Consider the following 22,213-nt stretch of genomic DNA (forward strand, 5'->3'; position numbering starts at 1 on the left):
ACATTTTGTGTATCCGTTTGTCAGTTGATGGACTTTCGGGTTGCTTCTTTTTTTCTTTTATTCTTTTGCCGCCGCGGACCTTTGTTCCACAAGTGTTTGGTGTATCTTTGGAGAATCTTCATTTCTCTTGGCGTATCTTTAGGGGTAGGACTGCCGGGCTGTATGGTCAAAACTACATGTTTGACCTTTTCGAAACTGCCACACTGCTCTCTAAAGGGGCTACATTATTTTGCATCCCCACCAACCACGCGTAAGGGTCCCAATTTCCCTCCTTCTTTGCCATCATGTGTCCTTGTCGGGCCTTTTGATTCTGGCCATCCTAGGGAGCGTGAAGTGAAATCTCCCTCGGGGTTTTCATTTGCATTTCCTTGATGGCCGCTAAGGCTGAGCAGCTTTTCCTGTGCTGCTTGGCTATTTGTGGATCTTCTCTCCAGTGTCCTTTGCCCCGTTTTACTTATGTGTCTTTTTGTTGTTGAGTTGAAAGAGGTTTTTTTGTATGTTCTAGACCAGAGTCTCTTATGGGATATATGATTTGCAAGCAATTTCTCCTATTACGAAGGCTGTCTTTGTACTTTCACGATGGCGTCCTTTGAACCACTAAAGCGTTCTGATGAAGTTTCGTCAGCCCCGTCGTTGTTTATACGTAAGCACATTATTTTGCTGGGACCACAAGGACTCATCTGATCCCACGTTCAAGAGCAGAGAGTCTCGTAGCATGGCTGATCTTTATTTTTTGTAACAAGCCCCTAATTGCTTTTCCCCCCGGGGTCTCATATGATGGGAGCACTCTGCATACGTGTAGCAGAGCACTTGGCCAGTATGAAAATAATATATTCTTTGCCTTCCTGACGTGAGTATGATTCAGGCATGGGGAACATTCTGGTCTTTTTTCCTTCTCCCTCCTTCCCTTCCAGAAAACTTGTATTCTGATTACGAAAGCCATTACATTTCAGGATAGAAAATTTGGACACTTCAGACAACTATAAGAAGAAACTGGGTCACTTGCAGTGTCGTTCTTAAAAGATGACAATAGGCAACTTTGCTTGAGCATCTGATACCCGTCAGATCACATTTGAAGTGCTTTCTGTGTATTATCTTAGTTAATCTTTCTAGCAACTAAGAGGTACTTTTATTATCTCGATTTTCAGAAGAGAAACATCCAGGACAGAGAGGTTAAACATTTAGCCTAAAGTCACCTGGATTTTTTTTTTTTTTAACTTTTTATTCTGGAAATAATGTCAGACTTACAAAAAAAGTTGTAGAACTAGTACTTAGAATTCCCCTTCTACCAAAACTTCACTCAGATTCCTCCAATGTTAGCCTTTTTCTACCTGTGCTTTATGAGTCTCTCTCACCTTCGAAGAGTCAGCTGCAGACATGATCCTTATTTGCCTTTTTTTTTTAAGTTTATTTATTTTGAGAGAGAGAGCAGGGGAGGAGGGGGAGGGAGAGAGAGAGAGAGAGAGAGAGAGAGAGAGACTGACTCCCAAGCAGGTTCTGCACTGCAGTATGGAGCCCAATGTGGGGCTTGAACCCACGAACCCTGAGATCATGACCTGAGCCGAAGTTAGACGCTTAACCAACTCAGCCACCCAGGCGCCCCCAATCTTTTTTTGCTTTTAAGTGTTTAATTTTTTTTTCCTAAAAAACAAGGACATTCATCAGAATCAGAAATTAACATTGCTACAGTACAATTCTCTGTCCTGCAGGGGTCATTGAAATGTCATCAGTTGTCCCATGACTTAGCTTCTACTTACTTCACGAAAAAAAGAAGAAAAAAAAAAGAATCCCCCTCTCCCCCTCCAACCCCCACCATCAGAATCCAACCCAGGGGGGCGCCTGGGTGGCGCAGTCGGTTAAGCGTCCGACTTCAGCCAGGTCACGATCTCGCGGTCCGTGAGTTCGAGCCCCGCGTCGGGCTCTGGGCTGACGGCTCGGAGCCTGGAGCCTGTTTCCGATTCTGTGTCTCCCTCTCTCTCTGCCCCTCCCCCGTTCATGCTCTGTCTCTCTCTGTCCCAAAAAATAAATAAACGTTGGAAAAAAAAAAAAAAAAAGAATCCAACCCAGGAACACACACTGCATTCTGCTGTCACACCTCTTGTCTCCTTAAATCTGGAACAGCTCCTCGGCTTCCCTGGACTTTCATGGCCTTGACGCTTTTGAGCAATACAGGCGACTATCTTGTAGAACGTTCCTTAGTTTGGGTCTGACACTTGGTTACGGGGCAGGCTCCGTGTCTGTCTGTGTCGTTGCCGCTGTCCTCGGTGCGCGTTGTAAGGAGGCACGTGCTGTTGGCCTGTCCTGCTCTCAGAGATGCTAACGCGGCAAAGTTTCCCTTCCCCTTGCTGATTCATCGTATTGCGCCAGCCCCCTGAGTGACAGGGCCAGGGTTTTCACCCAGGGGACGTCTTGTCAGAACCCGAACTCTTAGTCATTTTACTAACTTATTTTCTAGAGGCCACTAAGAAGTTTTTGTTTTTGTTTTTGTTTTTGTTTTTTTTTATTTAAAAAAAATTTTTTTTTTCAACGTTTATTTATTTTTGGGACAGAGAGAGACAGAGCATGAACGGGGGAGGGTCAGAGAGAGAGAGGGAGACACAGAATCGGAAACAGGCTCCAGGCTCTGAGCCATCAGCCCAGAGCCCGACGTGGGGCTCGAACTCACGGACCGCGAGATCGTGACCTGGCTGAAGTCGGATGCTTAACCGACTGCACCACCCAGGCGCCCCTCACTAAGAAGTTTTTGATGTGTGATCTTCCAGTATCTTTTTTCTTTTTTAATATTTTATTTCTGAGGGATCTCTGCATCCACTATGGAGCTCGAACTCACCACCCTGAGATCAACAGTCGCATGCTTCACTGGCTGAGCCAGCCGGGCACCCCCAATATCTCTTCATATGTTTTTAACTGAAAAGGGAATTTTAGCATAGAGTTTCATACCCTCTGTTTTAAACTTGATATTTCATCATCCCTCTTTCCCAAATTTTTGAATAGTCTTAAAGACAACTTTTTATAATTATGAGTATGTACCCCAATACCTTTTTTTTAATGTTTTTATTTATGTATTTTTATTAAAAAAAATTTTTTTTAACGTTTATTTATTTTTGAGACAGAGAGAGACAGAGCATGAACGGGGGAGGGTCAGAGAGACGGAGACACAGAATCCGAAACAGGCTCCAGGCTCTGAGCCATCAGCACAGAGCCCGACGCGGGGCTCGAACTCTCGGACTGCGAGATCATGACCTGAGCTGAAGTCGGCCGCTTAACCGACTGAGCCACCCAGGCGCCCCAATGTTTTTATTTATTTTTGAGAGAGCGTGAGCCGGGGAGAGGCAGAGAGAGAGAGAGAGGGAGACACAGAATCGGAAGCAGGCTGCAGACTCTGAGGTGTCAGCACAGAGCCTGACGTGGGGCTCCAACTCACAAACTGCGAGATCATGACCCTAGCTGAAGTCAGACGCTTGACCGACTGAGCCACCCAAGTGCCCCCTAGAATCATTTTTAAACCATCTTACTCTTCCCTCAGCGTTACAAGGGCTTCCGGTTGTTTTTTGTTGTTCATTTTAGGGAGGGATGGGGCTTCTCTGGTAAATGAAGTGTTTCGAAGGTCCAGACTAATTGGAGAACATCGGTGAGCCTGGTGCTTGACGGCGTTTGGGGAGGGGCGGGGTTACCACAACGAGAACCTGTTGCAAACTTCAGAAATTAAAGGACTTTCGGATGTGGCTTTCCCTGTCCAGTAGCTTCTTTCTCCTTCTTGGGGGCACTGGATTGTGGCCCCTGGGGGATGACCCCTTGTCATCTGTCCTTCTTGGGGACACTGGATTGTGGCTCCTGGAAGGCGACCCCTTGTGGTCTGCTTGGTGTTTATGGAACAGCACAACCGTGCACCCAGTTCATCCGTGACCACTGACATTTGAACCAGATTTCCAGGGGTGAAGGATGTTGCAGCCCTTGGCCAGATTCTGAGATGGGCCTTGTGTGTAGAGCGAGGGAAAGTGGGAGGAGGACGGATATGGATGATCCGACCCATTTCTTCAGACTCGTGCTGTAATAACCAAAAACTTCAGATCTGTCATCGTCTCTCCACCGAATTTAGTCTGTTTGATCTTGCTTTTCCATCTGGAACTGGGAGACACTATCCCTGAGTAGATGTCTAAGAGGGCCAGATTCTGGGTAGTTATGGGCGGAGGACCAGTAGCTTGGAGGGGGTTTAATGGGATTGGCATTTGAACAAGTTTCAGAAATGACGATCTGATCAGTACCGCTCCCTGTGAGCTCCTGATTTTGGCTATTGATTGGCATACGGGAGGCCTTCCACGCCTGTCCCAGGCTCCTGGTTCCCACCCAACTTTGATATATTTGGTTGAGGGCCGGGCAGAGTTTTTCCATGAGGGTTAATCTTTCACGGAATGCTTTGTGCTTTTCCGCTCCTGTTCATAAATTCCACTCAGATTCAGATTTCTCTTGTTTTTCTAAGATTCTGAGTAGTGATTGAAAAAAAAAAAAAAAGAGGTATTTTCTTTTGGTCTTTTGTGTCTTCACAGAGGTCAGTGTCCTCCCCCCCCAGCTTTATTTATTATCGTATAGTTATTTCGCGTTTATGGCAGATTATGTGAAAATACAGATAAAATAAAAAGCAAACTGTCGTCCTACTAACTAAAGGTGTAACTGCTATTAATATTACACTGACCTGCCTTCCAAACTATTTCAAAAGATGTAGTGTGCATCTTCTGAAAATACAAATCTCTGTGTATAAATACACCAGGTGGCAGAAAGGAGACTAAATCTAGTTACAGCAAAATCTTTCAGAAAGCTGTACTGTTTCTAAATCCCTGTAGGATTCCGCATCGACTTGGCTGCGTCTAGAATCCCACCTTTGAAATTCTATATCAATAAAACATTGCTGGTCTAGGCAAGGTCACGTGTACAGAATCCACATAGAGACCAGGACTCATTTTACTTCGGAGGCTGCCTGAATAATTTCTACCAGTTGGGGTAGGATTCATTTCCTGTAACAGAAAGCAGGATTTCCTAGATTTGTTTCCTGTGCACATTCTGCTTTGGAAGGCTTGCCGTGTCTTTATTCAGCTATTGATTACAGCCCGAGGGGTGCTGGGCCCTGCCTGCCACCATGCAGTAACTCCCAGCGGAAATGAACTGGATCTAATCTGGCCAGAGAGAGGTGCTCCTGGGTGCCTGGACAGTATTCCGTCACTTCCCAGGTGTTTGTCAGCGTCACGGGTGGGGTGCAGTGGGAGAGGGTGGCGGGGTCGTGGTCATGATGCAGTTTTTTCTAACGAGTTTGTTTCTTGGCGTGAATGGTCAAGGCGGTGCTCTCCTAAGGCAGGTAGAATCAACCCTGTGATTCATTCGTTTGTCTTTTTCAGGAATTCTTTCATATGAAAAAAACAAAATACAACATTTTTTAGGCATGTGAAATCACAAGTACTTATGTCTTCATTACAGAAAAAGTAACAATGTAGATTCAAAAGAGAAGTTGATAAACATTAATTTTATCCACCACGTAGAGATTACAGTTTACATTCTGTTATAGATTTTCCCCAAGCACATGCGTCTCTATGTAGAAACATAATTGCCTGTTTCTGTGGTACAGATTCATCCTGTAGCCCAGGGAAGGAAGGAGGGTGAAGTGAGTGAAGTCACATCCCTTACCAAATCCTATGGCTGTCACATTCCTGTTGGATTTCTGTCTGCAACAAGTGTGTGTGTGTGTGTGTTTATGTATCCGTGTTTGTGTTTATGTAGGGGTGCTTGTGTGTGCACACACGTGTGCCCTGTGAGTACGTGTGTGTGTGTGATGTGTGTTTTGATTGAAAGTTTCTCGATGCCTTGGCCATGCCTTGAATAGCTCACTAATTTCAGAGCGATTAATTACAAGTTCTCATCGCGTATAGGATGTTCTGCAAGCCTGCCCCATGCTTGTGTCATAGGATGAGAAGCGTGTCTCCTTCTTACCCTGAAACCTTCATCTTGCCCCCTCTACACAGGACCTCCCCCTCCTGGACATCTTTGAGACGCCCATTGTCACCAGTATCCGAGTATTCATGCAGAGATCTTTCTTTGCATATGTTAGAATTTTTTCTCGCCCCTTAATTATTGACGCATTTTTAAAAATTTAAGAAGAGCACATTGGAGAGTATAGATTCACTTTGTACCTTGCTTTCAGTAGCTCTTGTTTTTAAAGCGTGTCAGTACTTGGAGCATCACTGAGGTGTGACATCAGTAGAGGCCTGAGGTTGACTAAAGCATTGGGTTGCCGTGGGTTCGTATCGTCTCTCGATGGCATTTCAAGACCCTCCTGTCTGCTGACTTTCATGGAAGGCGAGGGCATCACATTGGCCTCCTGAGACCCCCGATCGCAGCTGCTGGCTGTGTTTAATTGCCACATTCTGACCTGATTACTGGGGGGATTTTATTTTTATTTTTATTTCTTTGGCGGGCGGCGGGGGGGAAGGGGTGGGGGCAGAGAGAGGGGGAGTGGGAGGGGGAGAGAGAATCCCAAATGGGTGCCATGCTCAGTGCAGAGCCCAGCGTGGGATTTGATCCCACAGCCTTGGGATCATGACGTGAGCCGAAACCAAGAGTCGGGTGTTTAACTGACGGAGCCACCTAGGCACCCCCATTTTACTTAGTTTTTGAATTAAAAAAAATTTTTAATTACATACAGTGTAATAGTAGTTTCAGGTATACAATATAACGTTTCAGCAATTTCAGACCCCACCCGGTGCTCGTCCTAAGTGTACTCAATCCCCATCCCCCAACCCCTGTCCATCTGTCCTCCGGTAACCATCGGTGTGTTCTCTATAGAAGTCTGCTTCTTGGCTTGTTTCTCTCTCTTCCCACCCCCACCTTGTTCATTTGTTTTGTTTTAATTCCGCACCTAAGTGAAATCATATGATACTTCTCTTTCTCTGACTTATTTTGCTCAGCATTATACTTTCTCACTCCAGCCCTGTGATTGCAAATGGCAAGATTGCATTCTTGTTTTAGGGCTGAATAATACTCCGTATTCCATACAGACACGCACACACAGTGGGATATTCTTTTTTTTTTTTTTTTTTAATTTTTTTTTTTTCAACGTTTATTTATGTTTGGGACAGAGAGAGACAGAGCATGAACGGGGGAGGGGCAGAGAGAGAGGGAGACACAGAATCGGAAACAGGCTCCAGGCTCTGAGCCGTCAGCCCAGAGCCCGACGCGGGGCTCGAACTCACGGACCGCGAGATCGTGACCTGGCTGAAGTCGGACACTCAACCGACTGCGCCACCCAGGCGCCCCACAGTGGGATATTCTTTATAGATCATCTATCACTTCTTTATCCATTCATCTGTCAGTGGACACTTGGACTGCTTCCATAGTTCGGCTGTTGTAAATAACAGGGGTGCGTATATTCTTTTGTTGTTTTATTTTTGGGGTAAACACCCAGTAGCGTGATTACTGGTTGTAGGCTAGTTCCGTTTAATTTTTCCGAGACAGAGTGTGTGTGTGTGTATGCAGGTGGGGGAGGGGCGAAAGGAAAGGCGGGGAGAGAATCTTGAACAGGCTTCACGCCCGTCATGGAGCCTGACACAGGCAGGGCTCAGTCAACACTACTGAGTGCTGTGCACCTGTGTTGGGAGCTTCAGGCTGATACTGGGTGAGCTTCCAGAGCGTCTGGTTATTCTGGCCTGTTCTGAGCCAGCATTCGGGGTCTGTTTGCCTCCCAGGCTCCGTGAAGTGTGTTTTTTGATCCCTTCCCTCTGTCTCATCTGGAGAAGCTTCCATGCTGGGTGCTAAGAAAACTTCTGGGAGCCCCCCAAGTGCCTTGTCTTCACCACCCATCTCTCCAGGGTCCTGTCCTTAGAAAGACAAACCAAAAGGGTATGTTTCTCCTCTGATCTCCAGTGACCTTGAAACAGCCCTCTTACAGACAGCACGAGAGATCAACAAAGAGCTGCGTGCACAGGTCCCCCCATCAATGGCAGAGTCTGCCAAGGAGGCCATTCCTGAGCCCGTGTCACCTTGTTGGGAGATAGAAAAGTATGGTGAATGGGCGCCTGGCTGGCTCAGTCAGCGGAGCGGGCGACTCTTGATCTCGGGGTTGTGGGTTCAAGCCCCACATTGGGTGCAGAGATTACTTAAAAATAAAATCGTAAAAAAAAGTACAGTGAAGATACAGCTCAGCGAGAAGCAGATTTTATAAGTGTAACATAGGCTTGTTATAGAAAAGGTAAACAATTAGAGAAAAAAACACATTTTAGTATTTTTCCTCTCGCTTCCATACCTATAATTTAAATGTTTAGTCATTCCACATTCTATCTTGATTTGTCCACCTGGTAATATATTGTCTTATCCCTGTCCAGTAACCATCTGTGATAGGATTTGTATTTTATTAAAAAAATTTTTTTTAATGTTTATTGTTGAGAGAGAGAGAGAGAGAGAGAGAGACAGCAAGCACGGGAGGGGCAGAGAGAGAGGGAGACACAGAATCGGAAGCAAGCTCCAGGCTCTGAGCTGTCAGCACAGAGCCCGACGTGGGGCTCGAACTCATGGACTGTGAGATCATGACCTGAGCTAAGTTGGTTAAGACACTTAACCGACTGAGCCACCCAGGCACCCCTGTGATAGGATTTTTAATGGCTATGCTCTTTCCTGCTGCTTAGGTACACCACAGATTATTAATTTTGTCTCCCGCTTCTGTCCATCTTAAATTTTGATGTCCTGACATAGTCTGACGGGTTTAATCTCTGCATATCTCGGAGAGTGTGTGTGTGTGTGTGTGTGTGTGTGTGTGTGTGTGTGTGTGTGTGTGTGTAAAAGGCTCCAGGTGTCTCTTTTTGCATCTTTGTAACTGTGTTGCAGAGAGTGAGGATAAAAACCACCCCGGGGAAGGGCAAACCTGTGGCCTTGCTGGGGTCCTGCCTTCTCAGCCCGTGTGAGGACCTGAGGTTTTTCCCTCCAGGACCACATTCATTGCTCAGGGGTGCCCTTCCTTAAATGCCTCCTTGTACCTGTGCTCCGGGCTGTTGGACAATGACTGCATTCAGACGTGTGTGCAAATGAGGGAGAAAGATTTAGGAGGTGGGTGGGGCTTTACCCTCCTGCTGCCTTGTTTTCGCCCCAGGGTGAGTTCAGAAAACAGAGGTCAGGAACTTAAGGAGAAAACACTGCGACAATGTTATTTATTAACCAGTGGGGTAAGAATCTTGAAATAGGGTGTTGGTTGCTCAGAAGAGAGGGGGCGTTGGGAATGTTTTAGGGACGCTGTAGAAAACCTATCAAATGACTTATCCTTGGGATTAGCTGTTCGGTGGCCCGGTGGGCCGGTTCTGTCCCGTTTCTTGTTAGTGTTGGCCCGGAATGGACCTGAGGGCAAAGTTGTTTCTGAGTGGCTAAGATTTTATGGAGATGATGTCATTCTTTCTTTTCAGATCTAAATTTTCATCAGATTAAGTGATAGGAGCCTGAATTTCAAGTACAGGATCAAAGACACTTGGATCGGGGAGTGGCCTTTTAACCCACCATTTTGCCCAAAGATTCATAAATAAAACAGGGGCAGTGTTTTGTTTGCTCCGTGCTGTGTGTAAAAAAAAAAAAAAAAAAATCTGCAGCAATATTGTTTTTTTTTTTAAATCACTTAATGTTAGAGAAAAGTCAGCTTTTCTTGGGAAAGGTCAGATCTGGAAATGGTGGGCCCAGTTTCTCCTGGGCAGTGGCTGGCCGAACGGGGTGGCTCCTGCCTCAGTTTACCCCTGCCCCCATGGGGCCAGCCTTACTCCTGTCTGCTCCCTGTCCAGCCCCCCGGGAGTGCATTGTCCATTGAGCTTCCTAATTAAGAATACCTTAGGTCTCTGGATGCATTCATGGTCTTGAAAGGCCGGATTAGTGCGAACTGGCTAGTCTTTGCGAGTCTGGGTGTTGACCCTCTCGAAGGCCACCAGAGATACCAGATTCACGCACGCTCTGACGAGGGCTGCGTATCCTACTCCTGACAAGAATTCAAGGCTTTTTAGCCTGACCTGGCGTATTTCCCAAGCACGCGTTTCCCAGGTACAAAGGGAAAATTATTAAGACTTGTCACAGGTGGTTTATTGCTGACCCACAAATGATGAAAAAGCCCTTTCATGGATCGTTCTGGCCTGAATTCTTCAGATGGGCATTTTGGGGAGGGAGCATAGCGGCCCGTCCTTTTGATTTCCTGGCCCAAACCAGAACACACGGCCGACTCAGGAGCCCCCACTCCCCGGCCTTCTGCCCCCTTCTCCGTTCCCGTTTGGTAGAGTTAATTTATTTGTTCATTCATTCACCTTAACGGGTTTCTTTTGCTGCTGCTGCTCTGACCTCTGGATATTCTGACCTGAAGTCTCAGAGCACCCCCTCCCCCCGACTTCTGGCTGTTGGGGACCATGAGACTCAAGACTCCCAAATCCTTTCTGATCGGACGATACGGAGTGATTCTCTTGAACGGAGGTTTGGATCCGTCAGGATAAGAAGTAACCTCATTTCATCTCCTCTTGTTTTGCAAAGACATGCATTGGTCTCTCCTGACCCCTGAAATGTGTGTTCCTGCTGCGTTCGAGAAGGGTCGGGGAGCACCCCAATGCCAAACCAGTCTCTTCTCCGTAGGACCTTGGGGATTTCTGTTAGGAAGGAGCTTCAGACTAACGCTGTGGGCCAGAGAGTGGAAGGTGAGAATCAGTGACCCGCCCCCTTGGTAGGGCTCAGGTCCTGGGGGCACCAGTCCCCAGAGAGACCGGGGAGGTTTTAATGAGGAGGTTGGACCCAGGGTGGGGGGCAGCAAGCCTGGAGGTTGCTCGTGCCTTCGCTCCCCTGAGGGGTTCGCTGCAGAAGAAATCGAGGTTGGAAGATGTTTGCCTACAGGCGTATTTCACCCATCGTCAGTGCTCACCATTTCGGAATTACCGACCGGCTGTCCCTCCAGTACAGCCCTGAGGGTCCCTGGCGAGGGGGCTGGGCTGGCCCAGGCGGGAACTGCCACGTGCTCTTGGAAGCCACTGCCGGGTTCCGCATTCCTCCCATTGTAGTTAAGAGCAGGCTTTGGGGGAATTAATGCATTTCCATGAAGCCCACTACCACTGGCCTTTCACATCTGTTCAGAACAATGAAATGGGTTTTTGAGGGGCGATGTAGCAGCAGCTTGAAAACAGGAATGAAAAAAACCCCTTTCACTGACAGTCACGGTTGAAGGCATCTCGAGAAGAATTTTTCTTTGTTACAGAATCGGTGTGTAAAGGAGGATGTAAACTTAGGGGTTTTTTTGGCTCGTGTGTACCTATGTATTTGTAATATGTTGTGTTGGGATATGTGTTTACTTAAAATTAAAAGAGGGGCACCTGGGTGGCTCAGTCGGTTCAGCGTCCAACTTCGGCTCAGGTCATGAGCTCATGGTTTCTGAGTTCGAGCCCCGCGTCGGGCTCTGTGCTGACAGCTCAGAGCCTGGAGCCTGCTTCGGATTCTGTGTCTCCCTCTCTCTGCCCCTCCCCCGTTCATGCTCTGTCTCTCTCTGTCTCCAAAATAAATAAACGTTAAAATTTTTTTTTTTTTTACATGAAAAGAAATGCAGGTACATGAGGAAGAGATTTCCGTGGTCCAGAGAGAGAGAGAGAAAGTAGGAGATAAAAGTATTGCCCATCACACGTGTCACCCTATAAACAGTGTACGTGGAGATGCGATCATTTTGTGTGTGTCCCATCTTCACTGATCATTTTAGACTTGGAGAGATGATTGTTTGCAGGTAAGACAAGCCCTATGGAAAGAGTCATTGACTCAGACCAGTAAATGAATGGTTTTTTCCAAAGACTGATGCAGACTATTAGCAAACAAGACAAAGAACAGTCATTGCTAGACTAGCCCTTTCTTTGCAGGTGGAGGTCAGTGTGACAGTATCTTCTGTCGGTCAGAGGGGAAAGCCAGTCCTTGGGAATCCTGGTTGACTTGTTCTGACATAATTCGAGCAGAGTTTCTTGAAGACAAACCCCTTGTTCCAGCATAAATCCAGTTACTGGCCGCAACAGAAAGCCAGTTAGGTATCTGAGCAGATCCCACTAAGGATGGATACACAGAATGTTTAGGGCTGGGACAGAAATGGTAAAGAAGCCACCTGGAGGGAGTGGGGACGGGGGGGTGGGGGTGGGCAGAGCGGAGCTAGAACCCCGGTTTGATCTGTGCCCCCCCCCCACCCCTCACCACTCCAGGGAGTAGTAGGGCAGCCCAGGAGAGCCTGGGGGTTCCCGAAACACGGAGTAGCAGGTGTCTGCCTGTGCAGAATCTCTTGGGAGAAGGAAGAGGGAGCTCCGGAAGCATCCTGGTAAGGCAGAAGCTTGGGCAACTGTGATCCCCCGGGAAAGTGACTCTCGCTGCCCTCCGCCCCTGCAGGGACACTGAAATACTGCACAGTTACTTATACAGTAATGGCCCCTTGTGACCCACCACCCAGCTGAAAGATAGTAAAGCATCTCAGAATTAGCACCTCCTGGGTACCCCTTTCTCTGTCACCCTCTGTCACTCCCCAGGTCTGCTGTGTCCTAAAAGCTGCCTTCTTTTCCTTCCCTAAAAGTTACATTGTATAAGAAGAAAGGGGAGGGCGTACCTTTTCTTTCCTAGACTCATCCTCTCGGGCTTGGTTTGGAATAAAATGGCGGCTTGTTGGGCATTAAAATTGGAAGCGTCTTGTGTGCGTTTCCTGTCGTCAGCTGTAGCAAATTGCTACACTTCTGCTGTTTGGAAACACTACAAATTTATCATAGTCCTGTAGGTGAGAGGTCCAATCCAGGGCTCACCAGTCGCCCGGGGCGCCTCTGTTCCTCCCTGAGGCCCCAGGGGTGAATCTGTTGTCTTGCCTTTCCCGGCAACTAGACGCTACCCTGTTCCTTGGTTTATGTCCCCGCCTCTCTCTTCAAAACCGATGCCATCTCCTCTCTCTGACCCTCCCTCTGCCCTCAACTTCCTTTCTGGCTGCGGCCAGGAAAGTTCTGCCTTTTGAGGACCCCTATGATTACATTGGGCCCACCTGCATAATCCAGGAGTGGCTCCTGACGGCCAGGTCCTTAACCTTCATCACCCCTGCCAAGGCCATTTGGCCATGTAAGGTAACCTGTTCACAGGTCCCGGGATTAGGCTGTGGGCATCTTTGGGGGCCGTTATTCTGCCTGCCGCACGTCTCAACTTTCTGCCGGTGACAGTGTGTCGGGTGGATGCCTGAGTGCGGCCAGGCACCACCGAGGATGGGCCGATGAACTTGTATCCCAGTCTAGGCCCCTGTGCTTGGAGGGCAGGCCCCCAGCTGATCTGGGGTTGGCCGTTTCCGTTAGACCCAGGATTAGATCCCATGTCAGGCTGTCACTGCTTTCAGCCGGGAGCCTCCCACCTTGCTTGCTTCTCTGAGTCTGGTTTTTCATATCCACTCAGGTGGAGTGGGTCATTCTTAGCTCAGTGGGCTCCCTGCTGGGCATGCGGGGCGGCCCTGTCATTTAGGCTGTGTCTGTCAGGCACCCCGTGGGCTCTCCCCACGCTCTTGTGCCTCCTTCCTGTGGCAGTGGGGGAGGGGGGAAGGGCAAGTCCGGGTGGGGACCCAGCACTGTCCAACCCCTCCCCAGCTCCCCTCTCTGTTGTTTTCCTTTTCCCCTTGTATTTCTTCTCTTCCTGGAGGCCCCTGGCCAGGTTCACAGGCTTTTATTTTTATCACTATTTTTTAATGTTTGTTTATTTATTTATTTGAGAAAGAGAGAGGGAGCGCATGCATGAGCAGAGGAGGGGCAGAGAGAGAGGGGGAGAGAGAGAATCTCAAGCAGGCTCCGTCCGTGCTGTCCGTGTACAGCCCAGTGTGGGACTCGGTCCCATGAACGGTGAGATCATGACGAGCCGAAATCAAGAGTCGAGGGCTTAACTGACTGAGCCAGCCAGGCGCCCGCAGATTCACAGGCTTTTAAAACATGCAAAGTAATTGTTTATATTTAAAGGGAGATGTCAGGCGCAGGTCCAGATTTCTGTTCTTTTCTCGAGAAACCAGAAGCTCTGGCCATCCGGGGCCGCGCCCCCTTGGGGGTAGCCTCCTCCATCAGTGCATCGTGGGGTCATGGGGTCGCCGCCCCTGTGGATGTGATGTGGGCGCGTCCCCACCCTGCCCTCTTCACTTTCTTGCATGACCAGTCCGGTCCCCGTGTTGGAGTTTGCGCCCCCGCCGCCCCTTGACCTCAAGGGAAGCCAGTCTCGCTGAGGCTGCGAGAAGGTTCCAGGGGGCGACGGAAGCCACGCCCCCAGGAAGCGCAGTGCGCGCTGGGCGGGCTCGTGCGCCAGGCAGCCCCAGGTTACCCCCCTGGCCTGGCAGCTGAATGAGAAGCTTCCTCCAGCGCCTGTTTACTCTTCCGTGTAGACCGGGGTCCTCACCCGCGGGCAGGACTGCCTTCTGGGGCGGGGGGTAAATCTCTGCTGTGTGTTGGGGTGTCTGACAGCCCCTCGCGGTGGAGGCCAGGAGGTGCCGGCACACGCCCCCTTCTCCAGCTGCGACCACCAGCAGTGTCCCCGGACGTGGCCGCACGTCCCCTCCGGGGCAGAGCCGCCTGGCTGAGAAGGGCCGTGGACACCTACCGGGTTGCTTACTCGTGGGGCTGCCTGTTGCCGTGGGCTCCGTGCAGGTGTCGCAGACGCGGTCGCTCCCGACCCTCTGTGCGTTCCCTCTGCCACGGCCCTGGCACGCAGCCTGCCTCTGGGCCCGGAAGAGAAGGTGAGTTGTATCGCGCAGAGGGCAGCTGGGAGGTGGGAGCGCCCGCAGGCCCGGAGCAGCCGAGGCCGTCGCGGGCCGGCCCAGCCTCCCCCGGGGCCCCAGGGGCTGCCTGTGCCCCGTCTCCGCTCCCAGTTCCACCCATGTGTTCATTTGCTTGACCTGTGAGCCCGGGCCCTGGGCGGCGTGTCTGATTTCGACCCTGTGTCCCGTTTAGGTGGCCCTCGTACAGTGGACCGAAAGTGTGGGGCTGACCCTGGTGGGCCGGGACCAGTCTTCCATGCAGCTGAGGACCCCTGGCGACCAGATCCTGAACTTCACCATCTTACAGATCTTCCCTTTCACCTACGAAAGCAAGCGCATGGGCATCATCGTGCGGGTGAGTTACCCTCCTTCCGACTTCCAGTGAGTAAATGACTCACCCGGGCTGGCTGCGTGTGCCCCTGTAGCTCCGCGTCCTTTCTTAACCCTTTCCTACCCTCTTGATCGTGACGTCTGTTGTCCAGACCCAGAAGAGAATGTAATTGCCTGAGCAGAAACGGTATCAGTCCCTCAGGCGGACAAGACCTCGGAGAGCTGATCGGCTTCTGGTTAACCTCGTTCTAGAGGGAAAGGTCTAACGTATGCAGATGGGGCGTTTCTTGGTAATAATACACTTCTCATTGTGTACGCTTTTGTTGAGCCCAACATACCTCTCTCGAGGTGAGGTTGACATCAGCGAACCATTTTGAAGTGAGTAACTCAGCGGCATTTAGGACTGCCGTCAAGTTTCAAAACATCTTCGTCACCCTAAAAGGAACCCTCCTACCCATGAAGTAGCGGCCCCGCATTCTTCTAGTCCCGGAACCACCGCTCTGCTCTCCGTCTCTAGGGATTTACCTACGCTGGATGGTTCGTGTAACTGCATTCCTGTGACACGTGACCCATCCGGCATAATGTTGTCCAGGTTCATTCACTTTGTAGTAGGCATCAGAACTCCATTCCTTTTTTTTTTTTTTTTTTAATGTTTATTTATTTCCGAGACAGAGAGAGACAGCATGAGTGGGGGAGGGGCAGAGAGAGAGGGTCGAGACGCAGAATCCCAAGCAGGTTCCAGGCTCTGAGCTGTCCCCCGTGCGGGGCTCAAACCCACGAACTGCGAGATCATGACCTGAGCCCAAGTCGGACTCTCAACCGACTCAGCCACCCAGGCGCCCTGAACGCCATTCCTTTTTATGGCTGCATCTGTTGAAAGACACTTGGGTTGTTTTCACCTTTTGACTGTTGGGAATGCTGCTACTTTGAGCATTCGTGTACAAGGATTTGAAGATCTGTTTTCAGCTCTTTGGGGTATATACTTAGGAGTGGAGTTGCTGGGTCCTGCTGGGTCCATTACCCACTTGCTAGATAATTCCATCTTTTAGCTTTATGAAGAACCTCCAAATGGTTTTCTGTCATGTTGCACCATTTTGCGTTCCACCAGCAATGTAGGAAGGTTCTGGTTTCTCCACATCCTCACCAACACTTTTTATTTTCCTTCTTCACTATTTTGATTAGAGCTGTTTTTGTGGCTGCAAAGTGGTATCTCGCTGAGGTTGTGATTTGCATTAACTTTATGACTAACGATGTTGAGCATATTTTCATGTGCTTATTGGCCGATTTTATATCTTCTGTGGAGAAATGCGTATTCAAAATCCTTTGCCCGCCTTTTAATTTGGTTGTCTTCATTGTTGAGTTGTAAGTGTTCTTTATATAGTGTGACTATTAGACCCTTATCAGAGAGATGCTTTGCAAATATTTTCTCTTTCTCTCTAGGTTGTCTTTTTATTTATATTTTTTTGTCTTTTCACTTTCTTTGATAAAATTTCTTTGATTCACCAAAGTTACTAGTTTTGGTGAAGCCTAATTTATCTATTTTTTTCTTTTGTTGCTCTTAGGTGTCATATCCAAGACTTTATTGTTAAATCCAAGCTCATGAAAATTTGCTCCTATGTATCTTTGTTAAGAGTTTTGTAGTTTTGGCTCTTTCAGTCATTGATCCCTTTGGGGTTAATTTTTGTATATGGTGTGAGGTAGGGGTTCAGCTTCATCCTCTCGCACGTGTGCAAACGTTGTTCCAGCACCATTTGGTGAAGGGACCGTTGTTTATCCACTGAGTGGCCTTGGCATCCTTGTTGTAATTCAGTATTTTCAATGGTTTTTCATCCGTACCGTCACTGAAGTTATCAGGAAAATGCAGCGATCGTTCAGCAGCATCATTTTGTCATATTTATTTCAAATTTTGTTGTTATACATTTTGAAACTTGAATTGCAGTATAACCTACACAGAGAACCGTGCAAACATCATAAGCGTGCAGCTCAGGTGCCTACAAAGTTAGCACACCCACGTCACCAGCATCCAGAGCGAAGATGAGAATCCCACCCATTGTCACCCCAGCAACTCTGTTGTGCCCCTTCCTGGTCACCTACATCCCTCTCTCTCCCCACAGGGATATGACCACTCTGTTGATTTCTACCACTGATTAATCTCTTTTTTGAGATTTTCTCTTTATAGAAATCATGCAGTAGTCTCCTTTTCATGTTTGAGTACATTTGCTCAAATTTATATTTTTAGGATTCATCCATGTTTTTGTGGGTATTGGAGTTTTAAAACGTTTTTATTTTTATTTATTTATTTAAATTGTTTTAAATGTTTGTTTTGAGAGAGAGACAGAGACAGAGACAGAGAGTGAGAGGGGAGGGGCAGAGAGAGAGGGAGACATAGAACCCAAAGCAGGCTCCAGGCTTTGAGCTATCAGCACAGAGCCTGACGTGGGGCTTGAACTCATGAACCGTGGAATCATGACCTGAGCCGAAGTTGGACACTTAACCAATGGAGCCACCCAGGTACCCCTAAAAAAGTTTTTAAAGGAATAAAACATTGTGTGTTCAACTGAAGGCCCGTCTGCCCCTCCTGGATATGCTTCCTTTCTATTCCTGCACCAAATTCAAAATTTTAATGAATTTTAAAATACTATTATCAGACACGTTTGGGTGTAAGTAATGTGTATTATGGTTGTGCATATTCTTATTCTTTGTATGAGTGGCATCATATCATAATCTCACTTCCTGTTGTAAATTTTTTTTGTTAATGTTTATTTATTTTTGAGAGAGAGACAGAACACAAGCAGGGGAGGGGCAGAGAGCGAGGGAGACACAGAATCCGAAGGAAGCTCCAGGCTCTGAGCTGTCAGCACGAACCGCGAGGTCATGACCTGAGCCGAAGTGGGATGCTCAACCGACTGAGCCACCCAGGCGCCCCTGTTTTTAACATTTAAAAGGACTTTATGTTCATACTTTTAATTTTGCTTTGTTAATTTTAGCCGTGTTACAGTGTTGTGCTGTTTGAATACACCTCTCTTCCTTCAGTGTCCTGGAGTTCCCTGTTGATATGTATTGAGGTAGTTGCCACTTTTTTGCCATTAGAAGCAGCACTGCCCCATGTCCTTGTCTGTTGTGGTCTCCATTGTACATAATGTGAATATGTCCAGAGGTCAGGTTGCTGGGTTGGTGATATATACATCTTTAACGCTACCAGATCCGTCATCAACTCTTTCCTAAAGTGCTTGTACTAATTTTGGGCTCACCATTCCTCCACATCCTCACCAATATTCGACAGTGTCAGACTTTTAGGCTTTTTTTTTCAACATCTTGTTTCACCATTTGCTCTTGTGCTCAGAGAATCCCTTTCCTTGCTGGGAAGCCTGGGATCCCCGTGTTCATAAACCACTGTGTTCAGTCACTCTTACAGTTCGCGGATCATCAGAATTACCAAGGGAGCTTTAATTTTTTTTTTTTAATGTTTATTTATTTATTAAAAAAAAATTTTTTTTAACGTTTATTTATTTTTGAGACAGAGACAGAGCATGAATGGGGGAGGGGCAGAGAGAGAGGGAGACAGAATCAGAAGCAGGCTCCAGGCTCTGAGCCATCAGCCCAGAGCCCGACGCGGGGCTCAAACTCACGGACCGCGAGATCGTGACCCGGGCCGAAGTCGGATGCTTAACCGACTGAGCCACCCAGGCGCCCCAACGTTTATTTATTTTTGAGACACGGAGAGACAGCATGAACGGGGGAGGGTCAGAGAGAGAGGGAGACACAGAATCTGAAACAGGCTCCAGGCTCTGAGCTGTCAGCACAGAGCCCGACGCGGGGCTCAAATTCACGGACCGCGGGATCATGACCTGAGCTGAAGTCGGATGCTTAACCGACTGAGCCACCCAGGCGCTCCAAGGGAGCTTTAAAAGTGCAGATCACTTTCGTCCCGTCCGGATCTGTTTTGGTCTCGGGATGGCTCCTTGATATTTGTAAAGGTTTTTCACATTATTCGGCTTGATTGAGGTAAACCCTGCTCACATCCTGGGCAACTTCGGAATGTGACACCTCTTTTTGGTTTGGTCTTTAAAAGAAAGGAGACTCCCCTCTACCTTGATGTACCCGAGTGTGTTATGCCTGGAAGATCAAAGAGCTGTAGGTTCTATTATAGTAAGTTGGTAACAGTAGTGTGAGTATTTAGTGATCAGGGTGATTAGGAGCAGAGGTGCCAGCCACAGTAGGGATGGTATCGGCTGTAGGAACAGCAATAACGTGATGACAGGTAGCGTTTAATGATGCTCGTTGTGGCCAGCGGCTGTTCTAAAGGATTTCCAGAAACTCACTCATTAATCCTTAGCATAAGCCAACAAGGTAGGTACCATTTTGATTGGCATTTGACAAAGGCGAAAATGGAAGGGTAGGGAGGCTCAGCATTCTCCCCGCGTTCGCACAGCTGGATAATGGCGGAGCTGGGGCTAGACCCCAGGTGATATGGCCCCCAAGTCCAGGCTCTTTAACCACGACGACCTGGGAGTTTGGGTGTGGTGAGTGGGGCATCGAAAAGCTTGTGGAGCACCCCTAGTAATGCTGGAGTACTGTGTCGTGTGTTCTGCCTGGCAGATTTCCCCACACTTAGCGGTATAAAACGGTAGAAGGTAGTATCTCATGGGGTCTGTGGGCCAGGAATCTGGGTGCAGCTTCGCCGGGTCCTCTGGCCTGTGGTTTCTCACAGGCTGCTGTCATCCGGGGTTCAGCCAGGGCAGGATCCAGCTGAAAACCAGATAAAATCAGTGCTGTGGGTGGGATGGGATTCGGCTCCTTGCGGTTGTTGGACGGAAGGCTTTAGTTCTCCGCTCTTTTGGTAGGAGGCCACCCTCGTTCACTGTTCCACCGGCCTCCCCGTAGGTTAGCTCCCTTGTCGGCGGGCTTCATCAGAGTGAGCAAGATGGAGGGCAGAGTCTTTGCAACCTGATGTCAGAACTGGCCTCCCATCGCTTCTGCCTTGCTTACTAGAAGCTGGTTACAGGGTCCAACCCCCACTCAGTGGGAGTGGGTCTCACCAGGGCATGGAGTATGAGGGAGTAGGGGTCATTGGAGGGGGTAGGGATCATTGGAGGGAGTAGGGGTCATTGGAGGGAGTAGGGGTCACTGGAGGGGGCAGGGGTCACTGGAGGGAGTAGGGGTCACTGGAGGGGGTAGGGGTCATTGGAGGGGACAGGGGTCTTTTGAGGGGGCAGGGGTCATTGGAGGGGACAGGGGTCATTGGAGGGGGGGCAGGGGTCATTGGAGGGGGGGCAGGGGTCATTGGAGGGGGTAGGGGTCTTTGGAGGGGGTAGGGGTCATTGGGGGGGCAGGGGTCATTGGAGGGGGTAGGGGTCTTTGGAGGAAGTAGGGGTCATGGGAGGGACTAGGGGTCATTGGGAGGAAGTAGGGGGTCATTGGGAGGAAGTAGGGGTCATTGGGAGCCATAGAAGAAACAGCTCCATGAGCTGCTGTTCTGATGACCCAGTGGCACAGCCCGAATGTGCTTTGAATTTTTGTTAACATTTATTTATTTATTTTTTTTGAGAGAGAGGCAGAGAGACAGAGCATGAGTGGGGGAGGGGCAGAGAGAAGAAGACACAGAATCCAAAGCAGGCTCCAGGTTCTGAGCTGTCAGCACAGAGCCCGATGTGGGGCTCGAACCCACGGACTGTGAGATCATGACCTGAGCCAAAGTCGGACACCCAACCGACTGAGCCACCCAGGGACCCCGAATGTGCTTTGAAAATGACACATTTTAAGGGATTTTTATGTCCCTGATTGCAAGTTTTGGGTGGGAGGGGAGCTTTTTCTCCCATGCTGCTGCTGCTTTTCTCACTGGCCCATACCTGGTCTGACCCATGGCTTCTAGACTGTATCTTGAGCACACATCTGATGTCAAGAACGTGGCCTGGCAGCTGCAGCTCGCATCGTGTGTGTGGGTGTTTCCTGGGGAATCAGAGTCATTAATCACCTCCGGAATCGCTTTTGTTCCAGCCTTTATTTTTTCAAGTTCTAGGACCGGGGTCTCCGCTGAAGTCATTCAAGGGTTGAATCATCATCAGATAGTACCCAGTATCAGCCGTTCTAGGATAAGCGAGCAATATATCCGCCCTTCCTTTAGCTGTGAAGGGCTTTCATTCCCAGATACACGTCCTATTTTATGACACGTGGGTCCACATCTTCTCACAGCAAGAACAGGGCCCTGTACCTTGAAGTAGGGGATACTTACTGGATGGGAAAAATCTATCATTAAACTTTTTTTTAATGTTTACTTTTGAGAGAGAAAGAGACAGACAGACAAAGCATGATTGGGGGAGGGGCAGAGGGACAGGGAGACCCAGAATCCGAAGCAGGCTCCAGGCTCCGAGCTGTCAGCACAGAACCCCATTCGGGACTCGGACTCATGACCCGTGAGATCATGACCTGAGCTGAAGTCGGATGCTTAACTGACTGAGCCACCCAGGCGCCCCTATATCTATCATTATTTTAAAATAGCATCCCCCCCTTCCAAGGTTATGGAAAACAAACCAACTCGACATTGAATTAAAGCATTTAGAACAGATACATACATCAAGAGCTCAAATTGTTCTTTGTTTTCACCACCAAAGACCAACCATTCATCCCTCTTCAGAGACTTTCCCTTTTAGTTTTGTTCTACGTGTATACGAGTGTAAATACCCACACGCATTTGTATGAACTTGGCATTGAGCGTCACATGAGGCTTTCTAAACTCTTCCCCCTGTTGAACAATATGGATGGTGGAAATTTTCTCATATTAGTAAAGTGTGATTTTTATGATTTTAATGCATGCGTGGTGTTTTGTTGAAAAAATATACCATTATTTGATTAAATATTCTCAGATACTGCACATTTTTCATTTCTCACTACTAAAAGTCAGTCTGTGAGCATCTGTCTTTGTTAGGCTGGCTTTAATGATATGCGTATTTTTGCTAAGTTTTGTTTTCTGACCTGTCTCCCTCCTTATTCTTTTCTCCCTCCCGCCTTTGACCTGTGGAAATCAGCCTTCGGGGCAAGTGGACAGGTTCTCCATTCTCCAGAAACCTCCCTACATTCTTCTAATGCAGCCGTTCTCGCCCTGGGGCCATTTTGCCC

At 48.5% G+C, this 22,213-nt stretch overlaps 1 protein-coding gene across 3 annotated transcripts in view; it reads left to right on the top strand.

Annotated features, from left to right (window-relative positions):
• Positions 1 to 22,213, top strand: part of ATP9A (ATPase phospholipid transporting 9A (putative)) — a 129,484-nt gene that overhangs the window by 79,889 nt on the left and 27,382 nt on the right. For all 3 annotated transcript variants that reach the window (XM_045444212.1, XM_045444213.1, XM_045444214.1), the window contains exon 15: positions 14,961 to 15,122. In XM_045444212.1, the coding sequence (XP_045300168.1) occupies positions 14,961 to 15,122 (162 nt within the window). The remainder of the gene's footprint in view (positions 1 to 14,960; positions 15,123 to 22,213) is intronic.

This window comes from Leopardus geoffroyi, chromosome A3 (genome assembly GCF_018350155.1).
Source record: "Leopardus geoffroyi isolate Oge1 chromosome A3, O.geoffroyi_Oge1_pat1.0, whole genome shotgun sequence".
NCBI lineage: Eukaryota > Metazoa > Chordata > Mammalia > Carnivora > Felidae > Leopardus > Leopardus geoffroyi.